The sequence below is a fragment of the Galendromus occidentalis genome, unplaced genomic scaffold (assembly GCF_000255335.2).
Source record: "Galendromus occidentalis unplaced genomic scaffold, Mocc_1.1 scf7180000075420, whole genome shotgun sequence".
In the NCBI taxonomy this organism is placed as follows: Eukaryota; Metazoa; Arthropoda; class Arachnida; order Mesostigmata; family Phytoseiidae; genus Galendromus; species Galendromus occidentalis.
In genome coordinates, this window is record NW_003803410.1 from 377,774 (window position 1) to 402,038 (window position 24,265).

The 24,265-nt window shown below is 52.5% G+C and overlaps 3 protein-coding genes across 3 annotated transcripts; 1 reads left to right on the forward strand and 2 right to left on the reverse strand.

The window, feature by feature from the left end:
- Positions 1–3,312: 3,312 nt before the first annotated feature.
- Positions 3,313–4,604, forward strand: LOC100899524 (beta-1,3-galactosyltransferase 5-like). The gene is made up of 4 exons (XM_029113330.1): positions 3,313–3,504; positions 3,592–3,727; positions 3,818–4,088; positions 4,160–4,604. Exons 1-4 carry the CDS (start codon positions 3,313–3,315, stop codon positions 4,602–4,604), a joined length of 1,044 nt encoding a protein of 347 aa, XP_028969163.1.
- Positions 4,605–16,384: 11,780 nt separating this feature from the next.
- Positions 16,385–18,687, reverse strand: LOC100899667 (anaphase-promoting complex subunit 5). Its single transcript, XM_003737245.2, has 2 exons — positions 18,484–18,687; positions 16,385–18,383 (listed from the first exon to the last, which is right to left on the reverse strand). The coding sequence occupies exons 1-2, from the start codon at positions 18,685–18,687 to the stop codon at positions 16,458–16,460; spliced, it is 2,130 nt and encodes a 709-aa protein (XP_003737293.1). The 3' UTR covers positions 16,385–16,457.
- A 1,841-nt stretch (positions 18,688–20,528) lies between these two features.
- On the reverse strand, positions 20,529–21,734 carry LOC100899810 (nuclear factor interleukin-3-regulated protein-like; the record flags this gene model as incomplete). The annotated part of the gene is made up of 1 exon (XM_003737246.2): positions 20,529–21,734. A coding segment is annotated over one exon (1,206 nt), but the record flags the coding sequence as incomplete, so codon positions are not given.
- Between the last annotated feature and the right edge of the window lie 2,531 nt (positions 21,735–24,265).

Below are 24,265 nucleotides of genomic sequence, written 5' to 3' on the forward strand. Positions count from 1 at the left end.
ATCTCCCGCGCTCCAATGTTCCTCTGCAGCCTTCTGATGCATCCCGCGGGAAACGCGTCTGGGTCCTTCGGGAGCGACCCCCCTGTTACGAATCGGAACGGTGCCACCGCGCCGTACGAGTTCGGAATGCGTTCAGAGAGAGGACGCCAGAGGGCGCTCCGGGAAAAACTCGGAGTGTTATCAATTAGTAAGATGTAATACGATGAGTTACTTTTGTAATCGTTGGAAACCCCGATGGTGGAGACGTCTCGAATAAGGCTAATAAACGTGCTGGAGTTCTCTCGGGGGGATGTTCCGCGGGACGCTCGTGCAGACGAACGTGCGAGGGAAAACAATAGGCCAGTCGTGTTCCGACTGGCATGAGAGTCAGAGGCGCGAACCGACCGCGGAACATCCAGGCGTTCTTCCGGGGAATTACCGACCGCAGAGGAAATTTCTAGGACTTTTCATTGAACTTGGTGGACGTTCCGCAACACCCCCTCCAAAGTTTCACCTGCTTCGATCTCTCACACGGAACCATCTCTGAGATAATATGGCCTAGGACTTCCTGAAAAATAGGAGACGGCGGTCACCGATGCGTCGAGCTCCCTTGTCGGCGCCAGGAGGCGATAGCACCTGTTCTTTCTTTTGAGATCGAAGAGAAGCTGCCAATGATGGTCGAATCCTAGATTCGTGAATGGGGAGGCATAGGAAATCAGATTGGAGCTGGGAACTTCAATTCCACAATCGATCCTGTTACCTCCTATCAAATTTCGTTGAAGCAGTTTAGCTACGTACATTCCTGCGTCATTCCTGTCGTCTCCCTTGTAGAGCACAGCTCCTTCGGGAAGCAAACAGGTCACAATAATAAAAGAGGCGGGACGGACGAAGAATATCTCTCAGCATCTGATGGACGGGTAAGCCTTCATGCTGCGGCTTGAAAAACTTTCTGCTGCCCGGAGGAAGCGAACCTTCACCCCATTACCATTTGTTTCCCCTTCACTCTGAACTCCAGAAGTCGGTTCCGAAACGTTCGGGATCGCTTCATTCCCCGTTCGCACGTGAGATTGACTCGAGATCTCGCTCAGGAGATGAGAAGAGCCCAGCATTGATGAGCGAACTGGGCTGCCGATCCCAGACTCCGTTTGAGTGCGGATCGGCGCGGCACTCCGTGAAGCGGATGTGGAGAGCTACCCGATCCATGACTCGGTCGCGCCAAGATTATGATGGCTTGCCGCTGGTGCTACCGGGGTTATCGGCGAATTCCTCGAACAGAAACTCACAGCGAGACACAAAAAGGTTTGACATAATTTCAGCGAGGAGTCGTAGGAACCTCAGCTTCCGCTGGGCAACCGTCCTCACGTGTCAATTTTAGATCCGTGAGGGAGTCAGACACTGAATAACTTGAAGCTCGGCGCTCCTGACATTGGGACATTGGGAGACCCGACTTCCCGGATTCCCATACGGATTATTAGAGACGCAGGATGAGCAGAATAGTCTCTAGCCCAGGTCCGAGGAACTGCGCCGCAGCGCCAAGGACTTTCGAGCGAGGGCGCCGCGCAGTGCCGGGAAGGGCATTCAAACCCCGGAGCTCGGGAGACTCCGGAAGGTCTACCACTCACTCAGAGAGAGATCATTTACTTCTAGCCCGTTGCTTGGAATCTGTACCGATCCTTCTGTCGTGGCATGGAGGTTGTATGAAATCATGTCCCGGCAGTCTATCAGAGCCTCAATGCATTCTTCGGCGGAGAAGCTATTGAGATTTCTAGCACAGATTGGATAGAGTATGTGTTAGACCTTAAAAGGGACGATGAGTCTATGCAAAAACTAGGCTCTGCTTCATCGCATCATCTCAAGATGTGATGAATTTTCCCGATGGAAGTCCTCAATATCTTGACTGGGTTTCATCAGGCTCGGTCGGTGGACTGAGCTTCCGGTTTGATTTCTGCATCTAAGATCTGTGTTCGTCCCGTGTCCTTGACAGGGGCACTTTACGCTCGGACGAGAGGCTGATTGAGGGCTCCCCATCGATCTCTGACAGATCGAGCATCAGCGAATCAATCATTTTCAGTCCCACACCGAGATTCCCTGTGTGCGACGCGGGGCGAATGAAAGGAGGGTGTTTATGCTTCGCATGCGGAGGAAGGAGAACCTGAACGTCTATTGAAGGCGCGAGCACGAGCAGCTGAGAGAAACTGACAGTCGCGCTCGACGTGCTCCCAGGGATGCTACAGTCGGCGGTCGCCATGCATTACAGCCAGAGACGCACGAACGTCCCGCTGTGTATGACCGAAATTGACGTGAACTTACCGTGAAGATGCTCGAATGCTCCGTTGAGCACTGAAGTGGAGGTACGATGTCTCTGAAGATTGTTCGCTAGGCTCGATTCTGAGATCCTCTCATGAGGCTAACTGATCCGCTGTCTCGGTGCTATCGACGTCATCGCTGGCTCAAATCAAGCGTCTCTATTATCGGACATTTCCCTGACAAGAGCCGGACACAGGTCCTGCGGACGTCCCATCGAAAACGGGATACAGAACCGGATTGCGGGGGACTTCCTGTTTCCATCGAGAGCAACAAAATATTCACACGTTCTCGTCCATAACATTCTGTGGCTGGATTCATTGAATATGTGAACAGATATGTTCATCCATAGGAACATGTAAAACATAATATCTGGAGCTGGTGAGCACCTGGGTTCGCGTATCCCGACGAAAATTTCGGATGTCTGGAAGGCCCAATCGTAATGTCACTCAGAGCTCCGCACTGTCGGCGTCGATTACAGGGATCGAGCAGAGTATCTGGCGAGATTCACCGGTGAGGATCCAAGCAATCGAGTGATCTAGCGCCGTTCCAAGCTCGAGCAGGGATGACGAGATTAATCAGTTCTTCGGAACCCTGTGGACGAAGCTGCCTCGAGGAAACCCAGCTGGAGAACTCCCTCGCATCCAAGATATATTTGTGCCGCTTGCCGAACATTCCGATCCCCGAATCAAGATTGGAGCCGGCGTGGATTAGCGGGCTCCGCTTCTTTCAACAAACTATCTGAGAATCTCGCTCCCATCGCTGAAGCTCGAATCCTTGGCGAAATGACTGCGATATTTACGCGTGTCCGTGGGGAGAGCGTCATGAGTGCCGCTTGAAGGAACACCGACCGCTCCGAAAAACCTCTCGACCACACTAACAGAGTACGCTTGGCTGATCATCCCTCTCTCGAGGCCCGCTGTCAGACGGGCCACCTCGCGTCACTCGGGCCAGGTCGGTCGTGACTGTAGTGTATCATGGAGTCGATGCTAGCTGATTCAATACACGAAGCTTGAGCCTGGTGCCCGCATGTCATCGATGAGGCTGCGACCGAAACATTTCCGAAATAGTCTCCTGATTGCTTCAGTCATCATAACTGTGCTCATATTGTTCGCGTCCCCGTCCAAACGAACTGTGCCCGAAGTCCAGCTCCACCCCGCGGCCCAGCGAAAGCGACAGAGGGGAATATCTCACGAGCCCCTCCTACTGACGCCACGAAAGGTTTGGGGCAGCAGTCTTGACTGTGGTGAGAAAATGTTCCGGGGATGAAGCCGTAAATACGAAGACTTGGTCCTTCTCTGATTACAGATACCGGATTTCTGTACGGACAAGCAGATCAAAACACTATTCCTAGTGCACACGGCTCCTTCGCATTTCTCGGACAGGAGCCAGCTGCGAGAGTATTTGAAAAAGCCCCCAGACTTCGCTGTCGTCTTCGCTCTCGGTAGGTCGTGTATTGTTGCATAACCCTCGAGATCTCAGTGAGCCTTTGCGTGCGGTTCGGTCGGAATAATTTCGGAAGTCTTCTTCGAAGGCCGAACGGGCAACAGCACTCTGGATCTACTCGTGAGCGAAGAGGCCCACCTGCACAACGATATGGTCATTTTCTCCTTTCGAGACACATATAGGAACTTGACGCTGAAGTTTGTCAATGCTATCAGATGGATCAAGAGCGAATGCAGCCTACCAGGTGCCCGATCCGTGGTCAAAGTTGACGACGATGTATGGGTGAACATGCCGATGTTGCAAAGGTATAACTCACAGCTATTCGTCAAGTATTCCGATCGAATTCTGTTCCTTGCGACGCAGCGATCAAGTTTTTCTCACAATTTCTCTACAGATATCTCGTCGAGGAGCTGCCGAAACGTTCTGAGAGGATACATTGCATGGTGTGGCGACGCGTGAGAGTAGCGCGGAGGCTAGAGTCCAAATGGTTCGTTTCGAAAGACGAATATCATCTGCCATATTATCCACCCTACTGCGGAGGACTAGCTTACATCGTGCCTTTTCATCTACTGCGGGCACTGGTCGAGGCATCATACGACGTGCCATTTTTCTGGATCGACGATGTGTACGCGACAGGACTGCTCGCTCGGCAAGCACACATAGGCCATGCCCAGATATCCTCCTACTATGCGATGGGAGCAAACGAAAACGGAACCTCGGCTTCGAATTGGTTGGACATCATGAACGTCACATTCGGTGGCACGAACTTCATGTTCGCCCACATGAACTCCGACTTCCTGCGCCAAGTTCGGTTCTGGCTTTTCCGAAGCACCGACGAAAGAAAACTTGGCTCGGGTAAGTTCGACGTATTCTGAGAGAAATTGTATCGGCTCCGCATCTGGCTGCTTCGAACGTCTTGGGAATCGCAAGGCAGCTGACAGAAGAACTTAGATTGGAATTCGGGCGGTCCATCCTAGGGCCGCTTCCAGACCGACTTCTTGGTTTTCATGAACTACCAGATCAGCTGGTAGATCATGTAGCCTACCAATGTGGAGCCTGGATCGTGAGTTGATGCATCGTTGTCCGAGAATGCACGACATCGAACCTGTTCGAATACCGCGATACGCCGATGTCTGGAGAGTATAGCAATAATCGATTCGCTCCCTTCCCCGGGCAGACACAAGATCCAGAGCTCCCAAGCTGATTCGTCTTTGGGATGGAATGTTCTGTATCAAGGGATACAGTATGATGGGAACAATGTATCGAGCGACAATATATCCAAACCTGGCTCAGAGTATCACTAAGCCCGCGTATCTGCAACATACATGTCGGTATATGCATGTCAACATCTATCGGGAATCTGATCAATTCTTTCCAAGATCTTGTCTGTGACCCTGCCGGGTCATCCTCCTCTCTAAATTCCAGCCCACGCGTTTCCGTCGCAGACAGAATCAGGGTTGAATAAAAATTTGAATAATTGACAATTGAATAAATATATCGAAAAATATAATACTATTCCTGGGAAGCACCTGAGGGTCTAGGGCGCTCGAAACAGCTGAATTGCCTCTACCACCCGGATGGAAAAACTCCTTTCCCATACGGTTTGAGAAATATCATTGGCATTTGTAGGAGAAACACTCATCTAAGGATTGACCCCGGTGCTGACGGAGTTCTCTCAGCCCAACGATCTATTTCGTTCCTCGACACTATGCTCCGAGTGATTGGCATGGTGGTATGGGCGGAGAGGAAGGTGGATCTCATTAAGGTGCATTCCGTAGCGGGTCTGCGGAACTTACCCGCGAAGGAACCTCGACCAGGGAGCTGGAGACAGAGCTCAAAACGAAGCGACAGATTTCCCCTCCAACACTTCACGATAGTGGTTTTGGCGGACCCTGCTCCTACCTCCTTTTTCTAGCTTACGGTGCTCCTAATGACCCAGTAGGCACGCGCAACTGCCAGGTTCGTAGAGCTGTCGCGGAGCCCCCGCCCAGCAGAGAGTTCCCGCTCAGCTAGAGGTAGAAAACTTGGCTTTCCAAAGGTCTTTCGGGGCTCATCGGCTTTCTCAAGGCGACTCCTCTAACTAAGTAAATCGCTCTCATAGCGACAACACCGCCTCGGAAAGCCCCGAAAGGCGCACGGCATGCGAGGCAGCCGGGAACTCAGAAAAGTCGGAGGCTTTCCCCCTTCGTCGAAGCATGAGCGATATGCAAGAGCGGGGCTCCGATGTCTTTTCCGCTCGATATCTTCGTGAATCGTCTACCAATCGGGGGAAACGCGAGGCGAGTGCGAACCGCGCTCGTTCTGTCAGGTGAGGGAAAATCAGCGCCTCGAAGCAGCGATTGTTCGAGAGGAGCAGATCGATTGGTGCCAGCATAAGGTGACAATCGAGGTGAAGCCCATGGGACGGTCTCCCTTCTGAGGTACCGTGAGCGCTCCGATCAAAGTATGCTCCATCGACCTCGGAACTGTTCCCGTGGATTTCGAGAAAACCCCCTCGAGGGTACTTCCCAGCTCCTCTCCCATAGAATAGAGGATCCTCAAGCTTTTTCATCCATGTGCAATCTTACATCCGAATACATGCGGCCGTAATCTGGGATGTGTTTTTGACAGAGGGAACGGAGCTCACTGCTCGAGATGTCCACGGAGCTTGTGTCCTCTTCGGAGAGCGAGTACGTTGGGGTTCAAGAAGATGCAGCAGTTCCTTACACCTATTCCTCTATAGAATCACATTCCTTCTGTGCCTGCCGGCTTGGTGAATATGGATCACGGTTAGCCTCTCTTCGCTCTAGCCGATGTCGGACGGCCATCTAATAGTTGAGGGGAGACTTTCAGGAAAGTAGCTCTATCGCCAAGCTACGGGAACGACTCGAATGTCACATTTCTGGGCGAATTCGGACGGCAGATCAGCCAACTCCATGGATAGAAGGCATAACTTCAACATGTTTTAGGATTTTCTGGTGCGTTGGTCGATCATTCGTTGGAGACCGACGGGTGGCCGAGTGGTTAGCCCGTTTGTAAATTCTCGTGCAACTGTGCTGACGAGATTTCCTAATGGAGGAGCAGGTACAAGGCCTGGATCCTTCAGGGTACATTATCCGCTCTTAGCATCCGTCTCCGGGAGCATAGTTAGGAACAGTACCCGGGACGTTCCACCTGGGCTGCGGGGTCCGGCCCAGATTCGTTATTTTCATTTAAGTCATTCACTGGAAGGGGAACGTGTTTGTCCGTTTCGAAACTGTAGAGGGTCTCGCTGCATCCAACCAGGTAAGGAAGCTCGGAATGGAGAAGAGGCAGCTTCCGCCGGAAATTGAAATTCGGTCGAGATGAAACCTTGATGAAGTTTCCGCGTCTAGCTTTGGAGCCGTGATCGAGCTTCCGAAGTCGAAAGCTCCGAGCGTCACAATCTCCTGAGCGACGATTATTCCGGATATCCAATCGCTAGTGCTCAGGCGTCAGAGCCGCTCGAGCGGTTTCTGCAAGCAAGTGATTACGGACCGACATTCACGCTGAGCTCCATCGTCGGGATTGGGCCATGATGCATCCCCCACAGATGCCCCATGACGCCGGGAGCGAACCCGTTCGCGTTGCGCTTTCTGAGAGTAGGAATCCGAGACATACTTCCAGGAAACAAGATCGAATCTGGGTGAGTTCAGAGTCTGAAATCGCGGTATTGAGACGGTCACACTAGCGCGCCGACGGCGGAAGGCCGTGTCAGAAGTATCCGCGGACAGGAATATCCGCAGAATGTCGACAGTGGATTCACAGGACTGCCCCTGCGGCTGGCAGATAAGTGGTGTTCGGTTCCATAAGAAATTCATCTTACGTCAGCCGCAGAGAAGATAGGTCCGGGGAGGAACGATTTCCGACGGACACCGACCAGAAGGTAGGACATAACAATACAGAAATGAATGCTCGCTCTTCGTTCGACGGGGGTTCGGCGGAGTGATTTCACGTCGTGACAACGGAGATGCTCCGCGATTCCCCCATAAGCCTCTAGGTCCTATCATCGGTCTTGAGTCCCAAATCGATACCTGATTCAGGATTTCTACGTTGTTACGCTTCAGATAGTTTTGCAGCTTCCGTTTGGAACGAGCATATCATGGAAGGCAATCAGGAGCCTAATCGAACATTTATTGATGTGCATTTTGTTGTCGACGATGTCAATAGATTTGAGAGGTATTTAGAGGCAGAGGTATTGGGATACCGACCGGTGTCCGTCAAGGTTAATTGTCCAGACTCGCTCGTCTTTACTGCGCATTACTGACCGAATCTCCCTCTTATAAGGATGAGTATTGTCGTATTTCCAGCGAACGGTTACTCCGCTTCTATCCCTCTCGACTGTCTCGCCCAGCCTGCGTCGCCGGAGAACGGTGCTGAGCGCTTCCATTGTCATGACCGATGGGAGCAAATCAGTGGTGAAACCTCCATTCGGACGGTCTTAAGGCAGAGGTATAATGTATCGTTGGCCGGGAAAGCTGACCAGCGCAATGGGGTTTCCGGGCCTTTCTCATTCGCTCGGATGAGCCTCGAATGCCATGACAGAAGAGGAGAGATCGAAAGTCATCGAATCGTTACATGGAGCTCTATACTGACGAGAACGCCAGGTTCTCGTGCTGGCTACTCAAACAAGGTACGATTGGAATCAGAACTTGTCGCGATCGCTCCTATTATCAGGCGGAAACATCGGTCGATTAGTCCGGCTCAGTTCAGCGGGTCCGCAAAGGGCGCAGGATCTCTCGGGAGCGGGGAGAAGAGTCCTTCGAGCAGCGACGTCAGATTCTCAAGCATGCTTCCGCATTCATCCCTCCACATGCACGAATTCATCCCGTTGTCTGCTGAAAGTAGTCCTTGTGCTACTCCTAAGGTTGCTGCTCCATCAGGGAAGTCTGGCGCCTGATTCCCCTTGCCAATCAAGCCTCAAACCAGGGAAAGAACCATCAGATCTGGAAGAGGACCGACCGGTGAATATATTCGGCAAGATTCTCGGATGTGCCCGACGACACACCTCGATGGAGGCGCAGATCCAGACGCCTTTTCGAAGTATCATGGTGGTGGACTGGATAAACCGAGCTCGTTTCATCCAGGTCCGATTAAGCGGAAACTACGGCTCGAAAAATGAATAATATTCAGTGGATGCCTCCATGGAGGTTCGGGATTCGAGGCTCTACTCACGCTAAGTCTCGGCATTTTCTCGATGATCTACGGTGCTCGCCATGAAATTCATAGGATTACACAAGATTTGCTTTCCTTGAATGGATTCTCTGACTGAGGCACACCATTAACCAGAACGTCGTTGATTTGATGCTCAGAACAATATTTGATGAGACTGCGAAGTAAAAATGGCATTCAGTTTGATTCAGATTTCCGAAATCCCGTTTATGTATCGGGGTATTTCTAGGGAGCAGACGTGAATGTAGAGCGCCCCTCAAGCCCGCCAGGACTCCACGCAAGGGGAGGTTAGAACACGCGAATGACGTAGCGAGTCACCACAGGTATATATTTGACGGCCGCAGACGAGCGGAACTCCGAGCACTGTCGCAATGCTCGAAAATCAATTTGATCTACGAGGACGAATAGCGACTTCCAATCACCTACTCGCCAATGACTCTGCCGTAGCCGTGACGAGTCGAATCGGATTCCCATTTCATGGGCTCTTCCCGATTTCCCCTGAGAGTCCCTCTCACTCTTCCCCGGGCCAGATTACAATAATTGCTGCGAATCTCTCAACGATGGGGAGCACGGAACGTTCTCAGGGCTTGTGCATTGCTGCCTGTGCTTGAAATCAACTTCAAGAGGCTCGGGAGTCTCCGCTCCGGTCTCTCCTCCGCCGAGAAAATTCGGGGCCAGGTGAATCTCAGTCATTGGGCCGCTCGGGATGATTTGCTCCCGATCGCGGAGCGCCCCATTTCCGAATCAGGCCTACACAGTACAAGAGCGGCTCGAGATTGGAGCCGGGCCGCTTCGCCCCAATAATTGCGCTGAATCATCCTAGTGCCAAACATTCAGGTCACCAAGTTTCCCCGAAGCAGAGTTCTTCTGAAGCCGAAATGTCCTAGACTTTGCGGTTCTCTTCTCGATCGAGAAACCCTACTCGGGGCGCCTATGTCGGAGTTTTTAGGAAAGCTCCTGGAAGATATGAATCGGAATGCGTCTCAGTAATCAATCATCATTATATTATAACTACAATCAGGCGCGTATCCAGGATTTTTTTCTGAGGGGTGGGGGGGGACCTTGATGACTGCGGCCCCGAAAATTCGGGAATCGGTTCCAGAAGGCGACAGAGGTAGCATGAACCAAACATTTTTGGGAGGGGCCAATGCCCCTCCCCCCTGAATACACGCCTGACTACAATATACATCTATAGTTTATATATGATGATACTATATATTATTATCATTCATAACATATATTATTATCATCATTATTTGATTGATTGATATTGGAAGGTTGCGTTGCTGCCTCTTATGATACATCAATGACAAGAGGTCGTAGAGGCGAAGCTAACGTCGAATGCGAGATACGGAGGGAGAGGAAATTCTACGAGCAGTCTATCCGACAGAGCTTCGTCCAGATGACGACAAGCTCCGACATCGGAGAAAACTATATAGTAACCGAGATCCCGGAGTTGTGGCTCCCCTAGAGAGAGCAAACTGATGGATGTCGGGAGTCGGAATATGATCCCCGGGGGAAGGGTCTCCGAGATGCGCGGCATCCCATTTGTAAATCGTCTTCTGATTAGCTGCCTTTTTCGGAGTGTCGTATCACCGACCTCAGCGAGCCGAACTGCGTAGAGAAGGCATGCTCATGATGGTCAGAGATCTCGTCGACTTGAACCGTGCTCTTCACTTTGAATCGTCTCGGAGTCTAAAACTCCCCATGAATAGGATGAGAATTCTCGGCTTTATGCGCTCTAAGAGCGCCCAGGAAGAAGCTCACATCAGAGCTGAGGGAACCGAAGTGTTTTCGAGCTCGGGAAGAATCGCGCGGAATGGATTCCAGTCAACGAGCAGTGCGGCATAGTGACATCGGTCAAGGGAATTTCCACGCACGTCTGGTTCCGAGGAGGATAAGACGACCTCGTATTTGACTTGAGTGGTAGCTTTCAGTCCTTGAGCGAGCTAACACCGAAGCCCATGACAGGCGCAGGCTTCTGAACCTTCAAGAAGTCGGAACTCTTCACGCCATTCCGCCCGTCGAGACTCGGGTGGAGGCGCCCTAATTCGGAGGGCGGTGCTTTGACCCTATGCCGGCCCAAAGGTTGTTCACTACTACTAGATGGGCTCTGCCGTGAGTTGTAAACACAAGCAGGCTAAGTGATTCGTTCTCCCTTCGCTCTCGCGAAGTCTGCCCGGGTCTAATCTCCCCTTAGTTTCTCAGTGTGTCTTGTTTTACTCTCTTCTCGGCCCTCGAGGCCGCGCGAGTAAACGCGATTGCTGGTTCGTCATAGTACTCCAATCATGACCGACCCCACCTGCAGAGGAGCTGTTCAAGGGCTTCTGTGGGTTCAGCCGGCTGAGTCGACAGTTCCCGAGCGGCCCCAATGCGATAGACAAGGGATGAGAATCGATAAGACTACGAGTAGAAATTCATCACTCGCTTTGAAGCAGAGAGTCCGATGCTCGATAGAAAGGAGGAACATGGGCGACGTTGATCGAGCGCGGAGGTTCATAACTCACACAACACTTCATTGATGACGGGCCAGTGAAGGGCTCCGTATTAACTCGTGATTTCAAGGAACCATTACATAGATTTCGGAGCGCGACTTACCAAGCATGTCGAGGAGTCACGGAATGTCTCCGAAATGGTATGGCGCATCCAAAAACAGGAGGCGGCGTTTGAAGCCCGGATGCACATGCTCCAGATGGGCCCAGCTTCGCGGCGACTCAAGAAGAAATATAAAATTCGGAAGGATAAACTTATCTTTGTGGATGAGGAAGTACCGGATCAAATCGAGCCCTCATCGAGTACGTGCACCGCGCATGCTTCAATCTATGTATATCCGCAAGCTTCAGAGCCAGTGAGCTGATTGAGATAAATGAATCAATACGAGTAATTTAGGGAGAGATCGACTCGGAGAAGGAATAAAACACCGTGAAGCGAGGATGTCTCCAAAGGTCGGAGACACTCATGATCATGATGCGAACTCGATCCGGAACCCCATCGTGCAAATCTGTTTTCGAAGCAATCGCGCTTGACTCGTCACCAGGAATGTGCGTCAGCAGCCAGGGAGAGGCAACGTCCGGAGTGCAGCTAACGCGGCGAGATTTCGAGAAGAAGGCAGCCCCCCGCTGGATCGAGTGACGGGGTGGATCACTGACGATGGCAGCGTAGTTTCGCCAATGTGCGGGAGGTCGGTGACATTCAGACAACGGTCTCTGACAAGAGACAACAATCTGGGTATTCATCCCCGATGCTGCGTCTGAGATCCATTCTAGGGTGGAGGGACGAGCTCGAGAGACGCTGAGATCACCGAACTAAACGAATGGTCCCAGTGCCCTGCTCTTCCATGAAGCCTCACTCCGCGAAGACGGCATCGCCCGACGGCGGTTTTTCCATACCTTTCCTCACCGATCGGAGCCCTGACTCGGATCCGCCTCCGGTATGGAGCGTATCGCTGTCAGCTTGTTCGACTCCGCACAAATCTAGTCCCATATTCCCTTGGCTGAGCAACAGCGACTCTCTGGGAGGGTCTCATTCTAACGCTGGGCAGCATGCATTTGAATGAGTGAAGTGGGATCCGATAATGCAACTCGATGAAGGTTTCCGCGAAGTCTCCGGCGCGACATGCCTGTGAAGGCTTAGCTCGGAGGGGAATCTCTCCGTGAGATGAGCGCTACGCCTCGCTCACTCTAGCGTGCGCCGATTTTATTCCTAAGCCCCAAAACAAAATGGATCCCCAGCGAATTCCTCGTCATCGGCTCCATCTCTTGGTTCTCTGCGCAGGAACTTGTATTCCTCAAGAACGATAGCATTAGCTGCCGCGATGACGGTGCGGTGTGGTCTTTTTGGCCGTCGTCATTCGCTGCTCATCCCATCGCTACTTATCCGAGCTCAGTGTGAACCGTCCGCCGCGCCGTCTCGACGGAGTTTTGGCCGACGCTAAGTTCTTAAGGTCGACCGCGCGGCGAGTCGAGCTACTGGATGTAATGCGATGTGGCAGGCAAGACTGCGTGTTTCGTGTCGAGGAGCAGTGATTAACCGGCCCGCCGCGCCGGTAGAGTCGCAACGTTGTTGCGGTCGAGAGGAAGGCGATTCGAATATGCACGTGACTCGAACGAAACGAACATATTCGACACTTGCCCCACGAAGTCGCCCTCCTACACGGAACTAGAAGCTCATTCCATGAGTTTCGACGTAATTCTGGATAGGAGATCGAGTTCCAAACACAACTACTGCCGCGCATTGAAGAATCTATTTCGCACGTTTTCAACTTTCCTCTCCATTCTGCCCAGAGCAAGAGAGTCCACATCGAGAGCCGACGCTCCCTTGTCTCATTCGGGAGAAATTTAACCTTCCGAATCGTGTTTGCGCTGCGATGTCGCTTCGATGTCAATCCGATGTTCCCTCCGTCGCAGTTTCCGTTTCTCACAGGCAGACTCGTTCCGCTGTGCGGGATGATCGACTAATATGTCCCGACTTTGGGTTGTGCTAATTCGCTCTTCCGTCGCTCCTTCCGGTAGCTAAATCTCCGACGAGCTTCCTTCAATCGATACAGGTCTCGGGTTCTCCCTCGCGAAGCAGAAAACGACGAACGAATCATTTTTACCTTCCGACTTCGACCGAGCCGTGGAAGACTTCTCTTTGTTCGAGATGGCCCAGAACACTGCGCGGTTTTGAGAAGCAAGCAGTCGCAGGAGGTCGTTAGGGCTGCCAGCTGCAGAACTTGGAAGAAAATGAGTTCGGGCACAATGAACAGCGGTGTCGACCGGAGTAGCTACCCACAGGGTGATCTCTGCGAATCAGGAGGCAACACAGGAAGACATCTCTCTCTCATGGGACTCGCATGGGAAAGGAGTCGGGTCAAACTCGCAGGTAAATCCACAGCCGCTACGGCAACCGGTGGTCACTTTGATTCCAACTTTGGAATTTTCAGCCGAATCAGGATTCGCTTCATAACACCGACGCTCGATAGCGAGGATACTTTTACGTTCGTTTCCCCAAATTACAGGAATCTTGCCGTCGGCCACCCTTGTTATCAAAACCTGCAGGTCGTAACACCGACACGACAACTCAGGCTATATCACTATTGTTAGAGGAGTCTAGGAAAAAAATCGGGCACGGTACGCTCGACAAACATCGAAGGCTTTCATTCGGGTCACCGTGGAATCCCCCGAGCCAAGATTCAATCAGAGGGAAATTCCTGGGATAGTGACTTGTTTCGAGCGGAATCGGAATCAAGTCTGCTTCACGGGAGTCACGGAGCGATCTCTGATCGGGGAGCTCCGGAATTAAAGAATACTTCGTGTGTCTCCATCTAAATATAGAAGAACCCGTCGAACGACTAACGTATCCAGGGATGCCCCTGGTTTGGGGAGACGAACGCTAAGAAAAACAACGTTTCTGTCGATTGTCACCCCGCCACAATGCGATTCTCCAAGCAGAACATCGCAGAATACCGCCTCAGACATGTTTCCTTCCCCAGCTCGTCGTTGCCAGATCGAGCCACCTTTCTCTCTGTCGATGAGCACTCGAGAAATTTCGGCTCCTACGGGGACTATCCGAGCCGTCCACACCTTCGTGCGATATCAGCCTTCGAGTGACAGTCTCCGGGAATATCGCCGTTGTTTGAAATCTACCTTGATGGCTGGTAAGCGACCCCATCGTTCGAAAACGATGTTTCGACGCGGTGGCTGGAAATCAATCGTCATCGGGGACGGGGCTTGAGAGCGGTGCGATGGGGATCCACTTAGGGGGTATCCGGAAGGAGTCACAAGATAGGGAGCGCCCCAATTTTAGGGGCGCTCCCGCTCGATCGTTCCCATGTCCGCTGGCGCCGTGAGTAGATCCTGGTCGCGGCGCTACGCCCGAGGAGAAACTTGCCTGTGGCCGCGCAAAGGCCGATTCGGAGACGATGTATCATAGTTCAGCGAATGGCATCGGGCGCATGTGTTCCGTGGTATATGGTTGTCGTACTCACTCGTCGCACGCAGCGGAGACGGTGATCCTCTGCAGAGTAGCTTCCTGGCGTAGTTGTACGACGCGTTTTTGCATCGCCACTATCTGCGAGATTTGCGATTGTATAGCGCTGGCCATCTAAAAATTCGAGCATGAACCGGATCAGGGATTTCGACGGACAGGAGCCGGGTTGAGTGATGTCAGTCAGGTCGGGAAAATAGAAACAACGAGGTGCGGGTTTCCGAAAGAACTACTTGGGAACTTTGGTAGCCCGTCGAGGCCGTATGCTAGATAAGCTAACTTCTCATCCTTGGGAGGATTTTGATCCCGGAGCTGGAAAAGAGCTTTCCCTCCTCGCGGGGTAGGTCAACCGTCGTCATTGGGCTCAGACAGCGAGCCCAAGAGAAAAACTGGATCCCGAGGGCGTCGAGATGCAGCCAGGAAAGGAGTGGGAGTTACTCTGGGAGGAAGTTTCATCTGCGATATCCGAGAGTTGATAACGCATCTTATGCTGTCAATGCGACCCATTCCCTAACGCTGTCATGGGCGGAGGACAAATTTCGAGACTAGTTTTTCGAATCATTCCACAGGTGTTGAGCATGCGTCGGACCGCTCCCGGCGCGGATGAATGGCTGTGGAAGGGGGGGTCACACGAGCGATCTCGGAATCGCTCGCGAACTCACCTCCAGGACGTCGAAACTCAAAGTATGATGCTTCCCGTTGGAGCAATCACAATGGTAGGACTTTTAGAGATGAAGCCGAACTTTTGGCTCCTTTCGGACGGAGGATTTTCCTCCGAGGCATGTGAGTGCCTTAGTTGGGTGGGTCCGGGATCGGAGAGGGCAACCCATTGCGAGCAGCGCCCTCTCCCGAATCTCAAAGCAGTCGCCGCGAAATCGCTTAGCCTTGCTTCTCTCAACGGTCATGATGTGACCGTCGCTGACAGCTGATGGTTCGGCATCTGATAACAGAGGAATTATACCAAAGGAAGCCATGATTATGGAGAATCGAGTTTCTCCCTGCGATGTTGAGCATCGGGATTATCCAAAAGGTTACTCAGTGTAAGCTAGAGATGATTGGACCCGGTTCGAGAGCTATCGTTCCCCCCCCCCCTCCCAGGTTGAGGGGTTCAGGATCCGCGAGAAGGAACCATCGGAAACCCCTGATTCGCCGTTGTCCAAGCGATCAGAGGTCGACTGTTTCCGGTGAGGACGAGGAACGAATCCCCGCAAGGCTACCTCGGGTCAGGCGCGGCCGGGGAATTCGTAGGTACTCAGAGCGCCTTGCCATCCTGATGGGAACGTAAGCTCAAGTTTATGGCTCCTCTAGGTGACTCCCAGATTGGCGCCCAATCGCTTCCGTCTCTGATACGGCGGCGGCGACGGAGAATATTAGCCCGGAGAGGTTGTTGGATGAGAAAGAGCGAACATCTCCACGTGAGGTCGCGGAGACGTAGCGCAGGGTCAAGTTCATCATCAGGAGGCTTCGGAAAGAGCATTGGGAAGCATGAATAATTCAGAAATTGATAACTCGACAGGAATTCCACCACTATTTCGGAGTTCTTCGCCAAGCTCAAAATCTTCGATGCGTCTCGCCATTCCCAGGGTCAGAATTCAATGTAAACCTTCCGTAGTCACTAAGTTCCTAAACAACGAGGAGAAAATATTCCGCTTGCTGATGTCACCCAACTCGTGGCATTTCCGTGCGAGGTAGTCCAGAGCAAGCCGTTGGTTGTAAACGTCATCTCTGTGTTTCCATTCTTCGTAACAAGCAGCCATGAGCTCGACGGATTCTCTGGGATCTTCCGCGACCTCGGCCTCGATCTTCCTGAAGTGTAGCTTGTCTTCCGCCGTTCCATGCGACATTATGAGCGGAGCGACGGCCCGCATGATCGATTCTATAATTCCGTGGGGCGATCCGACACGTTTATGATATTTCGCCACCTCCAATCTGAGCATCGCACCAAGGTATTTGAGTTGGAACCGCTCGCACTCCGCTAGGCATCCGAGAATGCATTGATTGACCTGATCGGATCCGACTTCAGCTAGAACTCGAGCTTTCAGCAAGCCCTTCGTCAAGCGCAGCATGTCGTCGTCCGCTTCGGGATCAGAGTGTTCTATAATTCTCAGAGCTTGCTGGTAGCTACCCTTCTGGAAACACATCCGAGCGTTGTACAATTGCGCTTGCGATTGTGAAATTATACCCATCGAGCCCACGAATTCTTTGCATGACTCGTAGCGCTCCAAGCGTAGCGCTTCTTCACATTTGAGACAAAGCAGTCCTAGGTCGACCATGTCTCTGAGCTCGCCATGCTCAGGAACTACGTATGTGGCGATCTCTATGAACTTCCTGGCTCTCAGACAGTCGTAGTCAGCCATCGCATGTCTGGCGAAGAAAATTAGAGGGAACAGAGTGCTCTCACTCAGAACGACCCAATCCTTCAGCTGGTGCGCGAATCTCCCTCGGGAGATGTACAGGATCATTTCTCCATGAAGTTTTGCGTTCTCGTGGAATCCGTATCCTATCCAGAGAAGGAGTTCCTCGAAGTTGTGAGCGATCATGCTGCACGGACCTGAGCTCGTGGTCGCTCTCCTTTGATCGAGCCGCTCGACGCTCAGCCTAGGAGAGTCTGCAGACACGGGAAAGCGCTCTAACTTATTCGAATACTTGCTGGAATACATCATGAACTCTCCAGGGGGTTTATGACTCCTCGAATACGCATCTTGGAATGAGCTCTCGTCGTTTGTGCACTTAAGCCAATTGGTGGCCTCGGCCAGAGTCTGCGTGTCACCGACTTGTTGGCATAGACTAATGCATTCTTTCAGAGCCAGTTCCGCCTCCCTGATGTGATTGAACTTGCGCTGGATGATGCCAATATTGAGGAGGGCGTATCTGAATTTGAAAGCAGAATATTTTTTGGTGGACAGGAAGAAGTTGTGGCAACTCTCTAGCGCACCGTTGTACTCGCCGCAGAGCATCTGATTCAGGGAGGCCAGATAGTACGCATCCGTGAGCTCCGGATCGTCCGCGAGAATCGCCTGCAGATCATCGTCGAGCTGCTTTGGGCTGACCATCGTGCCGGGGTTGTCTCTGAGATTGATCGCTTGCGCGTTCAGGTAGGCCCGAGCTCGTTTCCTTCCCCAGCACTTCGAGCCGCTCCTGTTCGCTTCCTCGGGGAAGTTCGTGGCGAACGATATATCGTGGAACGTGGTGGGCAGTCCCCGAGCCGGGCCCTCGTCGGACGACTCACCTCTGGAGGTCTCGTCGAAGTTCTCAATCAGATACTGAGCGAACCTCACCGTCAGACCGAAGTCCGCAGCCTTCAGCGATAACACTACCTTCCGCATGAATCGGCCTACCAGCGATCTCCGATTGAATGTGGTGGTCTGATTGGTCTCTGGATTTTGAAGGAAGTCGTCCATTCGTTGAGCAATGTTCATGACCTGATTCGTAGGGTTCGCGCGTAACGCGCGCACCTCGTAAGCGATCCGATGCGCCACCACGGGTTCCATAACTCTGCGTACGATCGACATCAGATCCTAGAGATGAATCTCGTTCGTACGTCCGGGATGTTGCTCTTGGCGCTAATACATGTGATTTCCGGAACGAATGTCCGGGAGACGGATTCCGAGATCTTACCTCATGAGGTATTTCGGTCATACTGACGAGTTTAAGGAACAAGAATGTTGTCTCCCTGTGTCGATTGCCGGTGAAACCTGGCACTGGATACCTGAGGCTCCTTATTCTGGAGTATTCGAGAAAAATTAGCCCAATCGTGAAACTCTGAGCAGTCAGGGTGAAATCCTGACGAAAAACGTCGCTGAGGATGAATGCGTTCTCCATGGCGCCCTGAAATTCGGGAGAATAATCGTTTGCCCTTCTGACTCCGAGTTCTCCGATGCCTGATCGACGACGGCGGACTTTCAGAAACATCCAAGAAGAGAGTCAGCGAGGAACGACGTCCGTGTACGGCGCCGAGCGGAACCGAGCTCGAGGCCGACGAAATTCATTCGGCCCCTATCGTATGATCCGCGTCTTCGATAAGCCCGCTCCGAATCGAACGCACATCGAACAGAGGGACATTCGGGGCTCAGCCGCGGTCGTCTTCGATAGCTCGAGAATGAATTTAGCTTGCGGCTGAGCTGCTTCCCCGTACTCACTCAGAGATGACAGGGACAGTGACCTACCTCGGTTTCCACGATCGAAGCGGCAATAGACACGCTGCCCAAGATCTCCTCACTGCCTTCTAAGGAGCCCGCATTCCACCAGAAAAACTTGTGCCGTAGCTTTCAGTACCACTATTGTTTATTTGCTGCTCGAGCTGGCCCAATGTCGGATGTACAGCAGGAACGTGCAGGTGATATCGCGCGCCAGGGGCAACCATGACTCGCTCAGGGGAGGCAGATGCACGAATTATCCTTTTTTTCTGACGTCTCTCGCCGATCGAAGAATCATTGAAGGCCAGGGCTTTTGGTCATCTTTTTTTATTAAGTCTCTCCATACAGTATATCGCCCCGAGTCGAACGCGGATATGTGCGTCGATGAGCCTATATTTCGGACGGGAACAATGTAGGACGTGTATGTCTGATGGAACGGAACGCGAACTTTGACAAAATTAACTATGATTGCTGCAGCACCTGAGAGATTCTGCGTAATCCACGAGCAAGAAGAACTTTTCGGGAAGGAGGGTCCTTCACTTGGAGGGGCGGAAGATCTCAATGATTGGGAAGATATCCTGCTGCGAGTGATTTCCTTTTCGAAGACGGCACATACGATTTTTCCGAAAGTAAATTGTTGGACCGGCTGTGGCAACTCATTTGGGGACGCGTACGCTAATTCGTCCGGATTCGTCTCCGTGGACGACGAGTTGCCATTTCCGTGCCGGCGGGGAAGTCTTTGGTAGAGTCTCTCGCGTGCTTCAACGCGCGAGAGGCTTCGTTTTATTTGAATTCATCATTCAGTTTCATCATGTAGCGAGCCTTAAAGGGAAAAGATTTGCGGCGAACATTCTCCGGCGTGGTTCATCATGCGGTGTTTTTTTGTTTCCGATGTCGGCTTCTGACACGGAGTTGAGAAAATATAGAGAGCTTCTGTATGAGGCTCCTGGACTCGCTCCCAGGAGCATCAACTCATATGTACAGTAGAAAATTATCTTTGCGATCGTGCTGTGAGTGCTGATCGTCGATCTGCCCCCAATGCGGCCTTGGAAGCTCATATCGTGTTGATCGTACACTAAATCATATCATTACGTCAATAGATAAGTTATATTACTCTGCCTTCGTTCATCAACTAATTTTAGTTGTACTGACGGCAAGACCTATTTGCCATCAAATATCACAAAACTCTCTTGGTACGGTCAGTTGAGGAGTCCGCGCTGCTCTGCTCGACGCGTCGGGGACGGGAGCGAGGAGCCGGGCCTTGATCTATCGTCCGGATACGCGAACCGACTCGAGTGTCGGATTGGTATCCCTGAGTGGGATCGCTGGCGATCGGTCGTTTCGGAACGGCAACTCTGGTTTCGGAGCACGAGAACCCCATTCCAGAGGCCGTTCCCGATTCAAGCATTTGACTCGGAAGGTACGAACCGAATTTCTCCACGTTCAAGTCGAGACCACAGCTCCGCGTATCTTGCTCTATCCAAGATTGAGGGCCAATCAATGGGGGCACTCTCCCGCTTGCGCCTTTCAATGTTCACTTCCGCTCATGTTGCCACAGGACGAGGGAGACGATTCGCCGATCTTTCGAAGATCCTCGGGCTCAGCCGGCGTTGGCGGTGGAGTGACGTGAGTCGGTGGAGGACTGATATCGCCTTTCGAATTTTGGAATTGCGTTCCACCTGTGACGCTTGGATTCAGCATGATATCGCGAAGTGTAGCGACTTCTTCTGCGAGCCTCTGCATCTCGGATCGCAATTGAATATTTTCTGTCTTGAGATCCCCGGTCGCGCTGACAATGACGCGTCTGCGTTGTTTCGCTGGTCGTGGAGGACTTGCCGGAACATCGGTCGAGGACGCGCCGCTGTCGCCATCGGACGAGACCGCGTCCTCCCGTTCGCGATGCTCGGGGACGCCGCCCGATTCGCTGCCCATGAGCCATTTGTGTCGGAGTTTGTGAGGCAATGAGAAGGCCGTCCCCACGCTGGGAGTGAGGGCCGGAGGATGATCCTCGGAAGACGCCCACGACCCTGAAGACAACGGGGAGCTTTCGTGTGGCGAAGAAGAAATGTGCTCTTCGGCTGGGTGTATAGGAACCTGATGAGGAGGCTGGCTATAGATTGGATGCATCACTTTGGGCATTGACAGCGCTGAGATGAGTTTCGCAGGCGTCTGCGGCGTAACTACCGGAGAAGGCACCGCTCGCTGTAGGTGGGGATGATGCAAAGGTATCGGTTGATGTATAACTGTTCGCTGAAGCGACGCCGGATCCGATAACGGTGACGGGTGATGCGATTGGAGCAATTGATTTATACCGTGGGGCATCTGCTGCGGCAGCATCGCGGGACCCAATCCGAACTTCTCGCGTATGGCGTTCAGCTCTGCTCGGAGCATTGAGTTCTCCTTGACCAGCTCCAGAACTCTGGTTTCCAAAACCATGTCGTTGAGACGACGTTTCTCTCTTGAGCGCTTGGCAGCTTCATTGTTCCGTCGACGTCTGTCCCAATACGAGTCGTCTTTCTTTGAGTCAGGTATGAATTCCCGTTGTTTTCGTTGCGGGAACAAGTCTCGCGCTCCACCGTTCATCGGCGGAAGCGGTGAAACGGATCCTCCTACGACATCCATCGGGAGTGACCACGGGTGGCTGCTGTGCTGGGGTTCCGGGGGTCGTCCGATCGACGAAACTTCGAGACGCTGTTGTTTCTCTGGGGGCTCTTCAGAGACCATTGACTCTGGATGACGTCATCGATTTCTGAAACAGGTCAAACACTGAGTTCTGATAGGTAGATGTGAAGAGCTTCAAGAGGGCAGGGAGCGTCTGTCTAAAAGAGTTCGAAAATATGGATATTATTATAGGCATGAATGCATGCATGCATTCATTCATTCATTCATCGATAAAGAGGGGTGTGCTCTCCCGAGTTCTCCTCGAATTCCCGATCGTGTGTACCTACGCCGCGCGACAAGCGAACCATGGCCGCGAGAGTGCGGCGACCGAAGCATCGATTCCTTCCTGAGTGAGTGGGAATCAGTCAGTGGAGTGGGTCACTCGTCGATCAGTGCGTCGTTTGGACGAGATCAGCGAGCGAGGGAAGGGAGAGTTTTTCCTGTTGCCCGTTTCTGGAGGAACGAGACTAAAGGGTTGCGCTATATACCGATGTCCAGAAAACGGGTCAAGGTGCGGTCGAATGGGTGAAGAGTGGTCGTTATGTCATAGGAGAAGCATGCGATCACTTCTCTTCCCTTCTCTGCTCTCCTCCCATGTATCTGCCGCCGCCGCCGCCGCCGCCGTGAAGGGTGGAGGTCGGTTGCCTCTGGAGATCCGTGTCTGGCTAAGTCTTAGCCTGCCCGCCTGACCAGTCGCCCGCTCGCCTGCCTGCCTGGCCGGAAAGGGCCGAGATAGCCTACTTCCCAGAGTAGGTCATTGCCAATTCATACGGTCGAAGAGAGCGTGGCGTTTCGCACGCGAGCCGCGAGTCGATCGAGCTATTCGTTCATAGGAGCGGCGACTCCTCTGCGCCTGTGAGAAGCTTTCGGATGAAGATAGCGGATCAGGAAATCCACTCGATTCAATAACTAGGTACCGATGGTCGGAACCTCAATGTTCCAATCTGGTGCTCGTCATCGACGCTCACGACCAGCCCTACATGGAGAAAGCGGCGATAGGGGCTCATGTGGTCGATCAGGACATCGACTTCGTAGGTATCATCCATCCGCACCCCGTATTCGGTGGAGAACTAAATCAATTGGGGTTTTCCAATGTTAGCCGAGGCATCGCCAATGTGCGCTATTATTACGAAGCCATGCTGAATCGGGGCAAGGCTGCATGACAACCTTGACTATCGACAGAGGACTGACACATCATGTGAATGCTTCCCGAAACGGTAAGGCATATTTACTAGACGTTCGCCGAGCCGAATGGAACCTGTCTACATCGATCCTGACGCACATGCTTGCTCCCAAGACGCGATTCGGGCTTTGTAAACATCGACAGATTTTACTTCATGTCGTTCTGGGTCGAGTCGGCCCAACTGCCTTCTCGTCATAATCATATAACCGTTGATATCGCATCCGGCACTCAATGAGCAGATCGAGCGTTCCAGTGAAGGAACGATTCGAAGGCATCTCATGATTGCAATTCGAAATTTCGAACGGTGGATTTGAGCTGGAAATCCACGAGAGCTATCGGTAGGCATCCTCGGACGTCGCTGTAATTCCCCGACGGCATAACAACCGCGAAAGTGTTATCGCCGTCGTTTCGGCCCCTGTTAACCCGTCGAACGACGGTCACGAAGAACGCCGCTGCGCGCGTTCATCCGCTGACCGGCTCCTTTATCTGCCGGTTTCGGTCGTTGCGGTAAGAGGCCGACCGGCACAGTTTGTAAGGAGGAGCCCCAGAAATGGAAAGTGTGCTACGAGCCACACCGACTGTCTCCGCTACAGAAACAACAATCGCTTGACTGACTGACTGCCGGCTCTCGCTCGACAACGAATCCCAAATCTGGGTTAGCAGGGATTCGGGTTGCGTCATTAAAGCACATCCCGAATGGCAGCGCAAGCAGCGATTTTCTTGCTCTCTTTGTGGAAGATGATCAAATTCAGCGTGGTTCCCTCACGTCGGGGCTCGCTGCTGCCGCGTAATCATCTCCAACAGTATGACCTAATGACGAGCGAAAGAGCCCGAGCAGCGCCGGTGCCGTTGTTCGAGAACGTGGCGCTACTCTGCGTACTCGCTAAGAAATAACACCCCGATTCATCCCCACGCGTGATTGTACGATCGTGTTTGATTTCTCACTTATGAGGACTGAGGGCTACGGGGAGCCTGTCTGCTGACCTGCCTGCATGCTGGGACCACGGTCCGGCTTCGCCTCTATTAAGCTCTGGCACACACAATGTTGCTGCCGCTTTCGTTCTGTCATCCATACAATGATCCCGCTTCAGTCCGCTTTACTTCTTTCGAGTTTTCCAAGCCTTTCACCGTGGCCGCAGGGTCACTCGTCACGAGGCTAGACTCTGACCCTGGCTCACAGTACGGAACACGGGTTTCTGATGATCGGGCTTTTTAAACGAACGACACCGCTTGTTTCTTTTTCTGGTGTGACCGAAATAGTGAATGATTACGAATTTTGCTCGCCGACTCCAATCTACACCAGGATTCGCAATGACGCTCCGCACTTGGTGTCGTTCAGGCCTGTCGGAGGCCTGGAAAAAGCCGCTGATATATCGAACTCGATTTCACGAGGGTCTCGCTGTTTTTTTCCTTGAGGATT